The following is an 11264-nucleotide window of genomic DNA, read 5'->3' as shown; positions in this document are numbered from 1 at the left end:
CACGGGCACAAAAACAGGACAAACACACACTGAAGCAGGAAATGGTACACCGCGTGACGTCAATCCTGGCTCCATAAGTGGCGCTCCCCGCTGGCACGTTGGGTTCCTCGCCTCACACGGCGTTGAAATCTTTTGAGCTGATGTCTTCATAACGCCTGCCCCCCGGGACGATCAATGCGCCCCCTTTGGTGGGGGGGGGGGGGGGGGGGGGAGGGGAAATGGAAGGATTTTTGGTTGTTGTTTTCGCAAACAAAAGGGTCACACATTTTCCCCCCCGAGGTCTTTATTTGTTCGACCTCGAACCGAATTCGGGGTTTTCATTTCGAATCGGAAAAAAAGATTAACTTGTTACCGTCGCGCGTGTCTGGGAAAAAGGGAAGAAATGGCCGGCTTTCGGGTGGGGTGTGTTGGTGGGTGGGAAAGCGTGACATTTGAAAAGCATGACGACGCGATCGACGCGATCACACGATCGCAAAGAGGAGCGAGAGCGACTCCAGGAATCAATCGCACGAAACAATTCCAATGAGCGCGCAGCGAGGGAGGGAGAAGGGAGGGAGAAGGGAGGGAGGGAGAGTTGGTCCGTGCTTTCGTGGAGGCCCGCTGGATGCTGGGCAGAAGACGGGAGGCGGGGATTTCGGCGGCGCTGGTTGGTGAGCGAGCGAGAGCTGGATTCGTGCGTGAGAAGGGGAGGGGAACCCGAGCTCGTGAGCTGCGCGCGGTCCTTCGCGGTCGGTGGCGCATCGACGGTGTCATTCGCAGCCGAAACTCAGCCGAGTGCAAACGCGCGTTGTTCCCCACTCAGCACTCGCACGCAGAAGTCCTTTCCGCACCTGCTCTCGCACCCGTTTACAGTGTGTCGTGTGTAGTGTGTCCCCGAAAGTGTGACTTCTTCCGGTGGCTTTCTCCCAAAAGCTCCTCGGGCGGTGGGTGTCGAAAGGTGACCCCGGAGTTCCCTACGAATCGTGCGTGTGAAAACCGCGAGGCAAACCCCGAACCGTTCCGTGCCATCCAGCAGTGAATTCTACGCCCTTCGGGTAAGCAGAGTCCGTCTATCGTTGGCGAAATACTAGAACCGGATCAGCGCGAGTCGGACCTTCAACTACCCAGACTCAAACCACAACATTTCTGCAATCAAACTTTAGACCCCCCAACGAGAGACCTAGGACTCCAGAACTGTGGAACTACGAGTGAATGTGAATTTGTGCCTGGATGCGATTGTGTCACTGTGCGTGCGAGTGTGTGTGAATGTGTGTGTGTGTGTGTGTACTTCTAGGGTCCCGACAGTAGAACACCCAGTACCTTCTTCTCAACGCAAAAACAATCGACCGCAATCCGATTCACTTTCGCTTTCCAAACATCCCTTTTTTTTTCTATATAACACCACGTATATTGTTTTCCCCGTCTTAAGATTTGGAATTGCTCTGCCAGCGGGATTCTCCGGTGTGGAGGCTCGAGGACACAGGTGAACCGCCCTAACGACCATCAGCACTGACGTCCTCTTGGAAGGAAAGAAAAAACAAACAACAGCGCCTCAAGATGCAGCTCTCTAAAACGTAAGTATTCCCTTCGGTTTGCTATCAATAGAGCGTCTTCAATGCTCGGCCAGGATGGGTATTGCTTTCGTAGAGATAGGAACCTTCTTTGATGGTAGATCTCGAGCTCTTCAGGCTCTCCGGGGGGCCCCTTTTAACAGCGAATGACGAACCTACGAACTTTTTAGCCAAAATCGAAAGGCCTACGATATTGACGGGGCGCTCAATCAATATTCCTTCCCCGCCAAAGGCGGAGGAGAAAGAAAATGGGCTCGGTGAAAAGCGAGCTATCCACCCTCCCCTCCTCCACCACCCCCGGGGCATTGGGGATTTCTTCAAAAGGTTTCTTTTCCGCGCGGTTTTTGTGTGCACTTTTGAAAAGGTGCAACGAACAGCAGGGAGAGACCTCTGCCTTCATATTGCCTCGTGTCATTTTGGGCCCCCGGGTACTCCTCGGGTACTACCTACCGGGGGGGAACCTCGGGAGACAGGAGGTGGGGTGATCAGTTGTGCTGGAACGAAAAAAGGCAAGCAAATGAGGTAAGGTTGGTGCGAGGCGGGGGGGAGGAGAGTTCGTGAGCACGCGAAGCAGTCACGGTGCGCCCCAATGCGGCAGAGAACCGCTGTGGCTATCTAAAAGGCTGTGTGGCACCCGACTTAGTGATAGTGCGCTCGGGAAGGCTAGAGTGAGAGAAGGGGAGAAGGAAAAAGAAAACAGGAGACGGTGACCGGTCGAGGAGGAAGAGGAGGAGGAGGACGGGTAGGCGAGGGACGGAGTCGGGGTTGGCCCGGCTGGCGTCGGCTGCATATATTTGGGTTGAGTCAAGTCGTCAGGCGCGCTTTACACCAGGGATTGCACAATCTCTCGCGCCGAGCCCTGGGAGAGTCACCGAGCCGTGCGCGCCTGGCAAGACCCTCAGGTAGGAGGAGTAGGAGGAGTAGCCGGGTGCTGGTTGCTCGAAAGGGGGGCACGGCGGGTAGCCTTAGGGCGCAGCAGGCTGTGACTCCATGAGCATTTACATTCCACGCTCGCGAGTGTGCCCGCCTTCGCGTGCTCGGCCTACAGATTTCGACGGCGAAGAAGACAACTGCCTGCCACAGCCTGCGACTCGCTGACAGCTAGCTTCCTCTGCTTGCGAACCGCCAACCGAGCCACCGATCGAAGCGACGGGCCGACGTTCCCATTTCGGCGAACCGTTGGAACGTGCCGCGTGGTCTGTAAGCCGCCTGCTGGAAAAGTTATTCTGGTACAAGGCGAGTTAGACACACGTTCCCCTGGTGCCCAGATCGAGACGATCAACCACCTATCTCACCCGCTGGATGGCTGGCGACGCCACGCTAGGAAGTGTGTAAGACCTCTGTCGCGCCGTTTTTCGATCGCGGACATCCGGGACAGCTGATAATCCGGCTTGGGTTTTTGGTTCCCTCGCCTCTACGCGGGTTCCCCAAAATTTCGTGAGCAGGTAGAACCGGTTCGCGCTGGTCTCCGGTTACCTCCCCATATGCACACATAAGCAGTCGACAGCGACACTCGCCATATAGGCAGCAGAGGAGGTCCCCCCCCCCCCCCCCCCCTCCGAAGCTGATAATGGCACGGTAGGGAACACTTGCGGGGGAAAGGGGGGTTGCTAGGAAGGCGCGGGGTCTCGTAGTGGTAACGGAGCCCTCTGGCGGCCATTACCACCGACCCCTTCGAACTCCAATCAATCGAGCGCCTCCAACAGTACCAATTTGACGAATGCGGAAAGAAAGTCATTTCCTTGCAACAGTGGGTCGGGCACACACACACACACACAAACGCACACATACACAGACATAGACATCCAGCCCATTGCACATTGTACAAGCGTCGAAGAGTTCGATGGCTACCTCGAAGAGTTTGTTGATCTCGATAAGAGATCGATGTTGGAAGGAGGGGACTTGTGGCGGTGGCGACGAAAAACACTTTTCTGCGGGCACGAATTTTCGCCCGATCCGATCCGGCTGGGATCCCCGCCCCCTCCCCTTCTCACCCGCCCCCCGTCGGCGGGTGACTTTTGTGACTTTTGCGGTTTGGGGATGCGAAACCGTGCCGTAACGGCATGCATCATCATCCGGGCGTGCCGTTGGGCTGTAGGAAACATAAAACAAAAAAAAGTCAATAAAAGAGAAGAGATCTAATCCCGAGCTACTATGCACAACTTGTTGTGTGAACCCGCAACGCCGTTCATCTCAACAGTTTTCGCTTTCGTTTGCATCCGCGCCGATGATGCCCGGCCACACGCGTCAAAGGGAGAAGGAAAGAAGGTGCACAGGAGTGGGCAGGAGGCAGTGTAGCAGGGTGTTTAATGATATGTAAGTAGATTTAGGTTAGCGCACGCCGCAGTGTCGTGCAAACGATTTTCTGCTACCGGTTGTACGTTTCGAGATATTCAGCCAAACGACTGGGTCCCCACACACACACACACACACTGGGTGTGTTTGTGTGCTTAAGTCTTAGTCCTCGCCGAGCTCGATGTCATCAACTCCATGGAGTGACATTATGGGCACACACACAAGGCTCAATTTCTTCAACCAATTACAGTTAGAACTTTGCGAAAGTAGCTTGCCCAGGTGCCAGGGTGTTGCGCACGGGGTTGCTCTAGTCGTCGGTAGCAACACCCAAGTACAGTTTAGGAGCAAGTACACCACGATATGCGAATGGACTCACTGGAGACCAAGCGCTCGCAAGCGCCTTTGGTGTAAATCTGTGCCTGTTGCAGGACGCGAATTTAATAGTGACTCACTTTGTGCTCTAATGACACTCTAAAGTTGATGGTTATAGGCTGGCTCTAATGCACTTAGTTCCTCGGTGGAATTGGAGAGTGGAAGAAAAGTGGAAGACGTGTCTTTTAATGAGCCCCCGGTACAAATCCTATTCTGGAACAGCGCACACCTTGCGCTAGTGTGTCGTTTCCGCATAGGTCCGGGCTTTGTTTTACATCCAACATTGTTGCTTTCGCCGGCGCCGGTAGACTGTGAAATTCGCATTCTACCAGTTCTCGCAACCTTGGACTCCAGTGGACGGGCTCTACTCTCGCTTTCAATCGGTCTGTCGGTCATTCTATGCGCCCATCCGGCCTGCCTGTGTCCGTCTCCACTCACCAGCACGTCATGCTGGAGCTGCCAAAGGTTTGGGATTGGACCGGCGGGAGCCTGTGGAGAACGCGCGGGGCTGAACGGTACATTTACCCATCAAGACACACATCTATACTTATCCAAGGGGGAAGGTTTGTGGACGAGCGCGCAAGGGGCGGGAGGGGTTTAATAGATTCGATTCCAAGGACAACCAGGTCACGGAATTCGGTTCGGTAGATCGCCCGCTCTCCTCTTCCCTCCACACCCTCACCTTGTCGTGGTAAAAAAGCGTTGATGTGTGGCACAGAACAAAAAAAAAACACTACCGTACTGAAGCCTATGTCTCTATGCTGGCGAGGGTCCACTACAACGAGCTGACGGAAGCTCGCCGTGAACGCCGATTCGTGTTCTCAATGCATTCCGGGACGGCAAGGTCGTCGCCAGTCGCCGGTCGCAAAAAGGACCCCTCTGATTGTTGTTCGGCCATGTTTTTTCTCAAGTTCACAACACAGTCCTCCACAGCCAATGTCGCCATGACAGCCAGCGTCTCATCCGATGCTCTCCGTTTCTTGTCTCGCCTTTTGTCCTTTGTCCGCACCGCAGATTTACCCTAGCGCTGGTGGTGCTGACGGTGGTCCTTGCGGCGCGCATCCGAGCGGCACCACAGGCCGACGACCAGGCGAAGGCGAGCCGGAACAACCTGCTCCTGCGAAGAGGCAATGTCGGGCGACCCCTGGGAAGGACGACACCCACCACGACCACCACGACCACTCCATCCCCAGCGGACTACGCCGAGGTAAGCAGGATCTCGATGCTCGAGGTTGAGTGACACAAAAAAAAAAGGAATCCCGAAAATCCCAGTGAGTACCAGCTTTCAGGAATCTCCGCGTTCGCTCACCATGGTTGTAAATTACAGTCAATCAAAGGCGATGTGTCAAGGATAGGGTGTTACAGCGTGGAATGAAAAGTTGTCCCGTAAAAAATGATCTTTTAGGACTCGGTTGCCTTCACGCCATCAACGCTGAACTCCTGGAATAGCATTTGCCCTGGAATTCCGATTATAATTACGCCACTACGATCGTTTGCGAATCGAAGGCTATACGTCTATAGCCTGGTATATGTTGAAGTATTAGGATGCAAGAGCTCCAACTCTTGGATGCGGTCCGTAAGTTATCGGAGATTTGCCTACTTTAGCCCTCGCCTTCATCTCTGCAGGACGAGTACGCCGACAACTACGACGAGGGCAAGGGCGAGGACGGTGGAGACGACGGTGGCGATGAGGCCGGCGGAAAGCAGCCGACGACGACCACCACCACGACGGAGGCGCCGAAGAAGATCCGCCCCAGCATCCGCCCGTTCCGCAGCAACGACGATCTGCTGTCCGCGCTGAAGAAGCGCCGCCAGGAGTCGAAGAACAACAAGCCCGTCGCCGGTAAGTACTGGGCACACTGTTTGTTTGCGTGTGTGTTGGCAGGTGAAAGCGATCCTGGCACCTATTCGCGACCGCTGTAGGTTCATTCCGATCGGGGTTGAGGTGTTTCTTTTTGAGGCTCAGTTGATGTGGGCTGGAATTTGTCTTTTCTCTTAACCTCAGCCACAGCCAGCCGTTTCAGCAAAAACGACGACGGTGGTAATAATGGGATGGAGTTGTGCAGAATGGCGAACATGGCGAACGAGGGGATGGTGAGGGGGAGGAGGAGGGGGCAAAAAAGACATCGAGCGATACTGGCGGCGAAGGCAGGCAATTGGTGGCCTGAAAGCCTGAAACTGAAGCGAAGGCTGTGACTCTCTTGGCTGGCCGAGGCTTGCACAACTCTCCGGCCTGTCGAACCGGTCTCCGGTATCGGCAACCGATCGCGGAGGGGGGGCCAGGGGGGAGTTCTGGTCCTTTCGTCCTTCACCGCAACCGAACCCAACCCCCTCTCCGCCCCTCGGTGTCGCCGTCCACTCCGTAGCTACAATTCGATTCATTCATGATAAGTTCGGGCCCGCCTTGTACTCGGCGGGTTGAAACCGGTTCGATTCGCCGCCGACGGCCCCGGCTCCCTCGCCTAGATCGTGTCGAATCAACCTCCACCTCCTCCAAACCCCCCCCTCCCCCCCACCCCCATCCCCGACCGTCCAACAATCCTCCTTCGTCATCTCTGCGCCTTCCTCTATTTGGGCCCGCGCATCTGTGTTTCACAATGGAGCCTCGCTCGTGCTTTTCGTGACAGTGCACACACACACACACACACACACACACCGCACCGTACAATGCACAGAGAGACGGTATGGACGGGGTATGTGCTTCGGTTGCCGCAACCGAATCGAGCTCACAAGACGTAAAAACCCGCGCATGGTATATCGGAGGGCCAGGCCTGTTTGCGCAGGGTGACGACCCATATATCCCCATGTCCCGATCCTCCGGCATTTTGGGGGAGTACTACACTACACAAATTGAAACACCGAGACACACCAAGCCTGTTGGCGCCTTCGGTTTGCGCAAAATTTCGCATCGACTTCATATCAGAGGTAGGAACGGCTTTTGCCTAGCTGTTTGCTATCTGTTTGTAGTATGCATATGATAAATTGCAGCTTCTATAGGGTTGCTAGCTTTGGAGTGTACAATCCTTCAACGCTTAACTCGAAATATCTACATTCTCGGGTATTTTTTCTTGCCCTTTGTGTTGGACATAATCATAAAATGTGATGATTTATCAATACACAGTTTTAATGTATCTCAGTGAAAGTTTGCAAAGGGTAATGACTCGTTCAACAGGACACACAAGTTTAAAAACAATAATCTATCGTTTCGATCGAATCGAAAATGTTGGAGAAACTTTATTGTAGTTAACTTCTTTCTAGTTCTGAAATACCTGAAAAGGTTGAAAACATAATAATGTCAGAATGAAGATGAAGAAAAGATTAACATTGTTTGAGGATACAATCGAGTGGATTAATCGTACAATTAAATTAATAAGTGAGTTGTGCAAATTACGTCAGACGTTCGAAAACTCATAGCCATCGAAGTACATGCGTTATCTTGGGCGAGATAAAATTGAAAGTGATACCCGCAAACCCAGTTTGCAGACTAATTTCGCTATGTGTGGTAGCGCTCATGTAGAGAATCGATTGCTGCTGGCTGTGTAGAGGAGGGTGAGCCAAGGGTGCCGCTCCCGATCTCCGGCGCCGCCGGCGTCGGGGGGAAGAGAACGAGGAGCACAAGTGGGCGAAGAAATCAAAACCGGTTCACCGTGTTATTTTTTAAATTATATTTTTCATAATCCGTCCCGTTTTTTTTGCTAAATTCGTCCGTTCAGTTGACACAGAAGTCCCTGGCGGGGTTTGGTTTTGTTAAATTCCTATTTAGTGTCAATGTTTCTTGTTTTTTTTTTCGTTTGTATTTTGTGCGTACATAGCTTATGCTTGTTTTTTTTACGTAGCTCGGTTCTTTGATTTTCTTCTCGAGTTTCTTGTCTCGACTTCGTCTGCTGATCCACCGGAATTCGTTGTGCAGTAAAGTTGGGAAACTATTAGGTCTTTCGGAGTCGATGGACTGGTGGAGATTCGTGTGTGGGAGTTGTGGCGGGTGAAGTGACTGTTGATCAGTTACTATTTTTAAACATTACGGACTCGGTCCTTGACCCTTTCCCAAATTGAGTTTCTTTCCGTTCGCTTTTTTCTCAAACTCCCGGCTCCGCTCTGCTTACATCTGTTTCTCGTACTTTGTGGTTTCCATTTTATTCACAGCGGCACCGAAGGAAAAGGTGTACGATGACGAGGAGCCCGCGCCGGCCCCGGCTGCCCCCGCCAAGACCGCAAAAGCTCCCGCAATCGGTAAAATTGCAGATAATATTGTATTTTCCTTCACGAAACGTAATTTAAACCAATAATCATACAATTATTATATTATATACTCGATCTTACTGTTTTTTTTTTTTGGCACTGCACCGCTCTCATCACTATCTCTTTCTTTTCTTCCCATTTTGCTGCCTCCATTTTCTCTTTTCCTTGCTTGCACGTTGCGTGTGGTCCTTGAAACCTGCGAACACGTGTCCGTTTCCGTTTTCTTTTTTCCGTCAGCATCTCCGCGCGTGAAAAGCTTTCGCTACAATCGAACGCACTAGGCGCTTTCCATTTTTCGTTAGATTTGACAAAGAGTTCGTTATTTAGTTGTTCTTTTCGTGAACTTTCCGTTTTTCGCTACCTTTCGATCGTGTTTGATGTTCGCAATTTCGAGAACACGTGCACTACACACATTTCACGCTCAACCATTGCCTACGGTCCATGATTATGCAAACACCACCTAGTGGCAGTTTCTTTCCTTCACCCGTTTAGTTTGTTTCCTTCATTTTATCATTTAAATGTATATACATATATATTTGTTTTGTTCAATGTACGCAATAGTCCCTTAATAAAATGTTATTACTGTAACTGGAAAGATACACGGACTTCTTTTTCTTCATTACTCATCTCGTTTCTTCCGTTTGTTTTTACTTAGTTTTCATTTTGTGGCTTGGAATGATTACACTATCTATGCGAAAGGAAACAGAACAGTGTTTCTTTTACTTCGGCTGCTGCCCTCACCCGTCGTGGCAAATTTCCCACTGTGTGTGTTTGTTTAGTTTGTTTAGTTCTGTTCACTATACGATTTTTTTTTATCTAATACTTTTTCACTCACTGTTGCTGTCAAGGATTTGATTGATTGATTGAGTACACCGCGTTGATCCGATCGAACGTAAGGAGGAATATAGATGAGGTAAAAAGGAATCGAAAACACATTGCTTACGCAGTTCTATTGCTCCATGAGTTCATGTACTTGTTTGTTGCTTTTTCTTTTTTGTTTGCTATTTTTGTTTTCTTACCGCTACGCCGACGCTTCTATCTCCAGTCACTACTATTGCCACTAGTTTTCCATCTACTGTTTTACGCTCTCTACTATACAGCTACGGTTACTTTTTACTTTGACATACATTTTGCACACTGGTATATTAGTTGTTGCTTCAAAAAAAAAACAGTAGGCCCGAAAATATAGCAGCTGCGTTACCCTTTTTTTAACCCATATCTATCTTTTTCCTTCTCTCCCTTTCTTTCTATCTCTCTCTTTTTCTCTCTGTTTGCTCTTTCTTTATCTTGGTCTTACCTACGTTAATGTATGTACAATACGCACACACACACACACATTCACACACTTGAAACTCACGCGCACGGGACACGATTCGGTACGGTTCCCTCCGGCATCCACCAGCACCGAACAAGCGGCGATTCGGAAGTGGCGCACGAAAAGACGACCACACCGTGACGGACGCGTCGAACGACGGTGAGCAGAGCGGGGCCGACGCCAACGGAGGTGGTGCCGGGGCCAAGTCGCTGATCGGGCGCCTCGGCCGATCGCGGTTCGCGCTGAAGCAGTGAGGGGGGTGAGGGAAGGAGGCAGGGAAAGGGGACGAGTAGTGTAGAGGGGAAAGTTTGGGGACAGGTGAGGATGGAGATCGTTTCAGCATTTCAAAGCCCTCCTCGGGACAAGGAAGGAGGCGAAAAGGAACGGGAACAGGACGAGAGAGGAAGCTCCAGAGAAGTGATAGTGGGAGGAGAGGAAGGAGGGGAGCGGAGAGGGGGGTGGGGGGTATGCCGAAGGCTCAGTGACACTAACACACAAGCACCGGCAGAATGTTTCACCTTAAGGATGCTCCTTTTGGAAGAAAGTGACAAAAACCATTGGAAATGCGACATGGAAAGACAGGAAACGGGGGAGGTAAGTGGATGTGTCCGTGGGGTAATAGGAAAGGGTGAGGGCGACCATTAAAGGAAAGGCTGTGAGCAAACAGAAGGAAGAAGGAAGGCGCTTGAAAAACAAAAACCACCGGTCCTGGTCGTTCCGAGGTGTGGAGAACACAACAGGAGAGAAGCACACGACAAGAGAGGACGACGGCGGGAAGGGGGATCGCGCGGTACTTCCCGAACACATCACTGCCGGCACCGGCATCTTGCTACCCCTCATCTCTTGCCACGCTAGCGGACAAGGACGTCGACCCCAGCGTTGGAGCGGATCCGGCTCTATTCGATCGCAACTAGGTTCAATTAGTATTTTTCGAAAATATAACAAAAACGTTCACTTCCTTCCCGGCGGTTCGCCTAGCGTAACTGTTGCGATTTTGTTATCCTACCCAGCGAACGAGGAAATAATAATAATTTTAATTAAAACACAAAACCACACAATGAAAACATACAATAAAATGTACGAATATCATTTCTCAAACCCCGTTGTAAGAGTTGCGTTTTCCCACCCTAGTTGTTTGTAAGACGCTCTGTAGTGTAAATGTTAGTTAATTGATCAGGGTGAGATGGAAAAGAGAGAGAAAGAGAGAGAGAGAAGAGTGTGAGGGAAAAGAAGGCCATCAGTACCCGAGGAGACTCCACAGGATGATGAAAATGATCGAACCACCATCATAGTCGACGCCCGTCGGAGCGTTGATTAAAAGATTAAAAATCACACCTTACTGTTGGCATCCCGCGGCGGCCTCTTTCTCAAGCACTCCCCTGAACGATGCTGTATCAGTTTTGCCTTCCCTTCTTAGCCTAGACAATCGTCCTACCGTCCTCGAGCTTCTTAAACATTACACGAAAAGCGATAGAAAAAGAGACGCATTAGGT

At 51.2% G+C, this 11264-nt stretch overlaps 1 protein-coding gene across 1 annotated transcript; it reads left to right on the top strand.

Moving 5' to 3' along the window:
* The first annotated feature begins 1536 nt into the window (after nt 1-1536).
* LOC131268803 (uncharacterized) lies at nt 1537-10025 on the top strand. The gene is made up of 5 exons (XM_058271083.1): nt 1537-1553; nt 5232-5424; nt 5844-6060; nt 8361-8447; nt 9859-10025. Exons 1-5 carry the CDS (start codon nt 1537-1539, stop codon nt 10023-10025), a joined length of 681 nt encoding a protein of 226 aa, XP_058127066.1.
* Nucleotides 10026-11264: the final 1239 nt, after the last annotated feature.

Source organism: Anopheles coustani, chromosome X, assembly GCF_943734705.1.
Source record: "Anopheles coustani chromosome X, idAnoCousDA_361_x.2, whole genome shotgun sequence".
Taxonomy (NCBI): Eukaryota; Metazoa; Arthropoda; class Insecta; order Diptera; family Culicidae; genus Anopheles; species Anopheles coustani.
The sequence above is the reverse complement of the archived record's forward strand: the minus strand, read 5'-3'. Positions and strand labels throughout refer to the sequence as shown.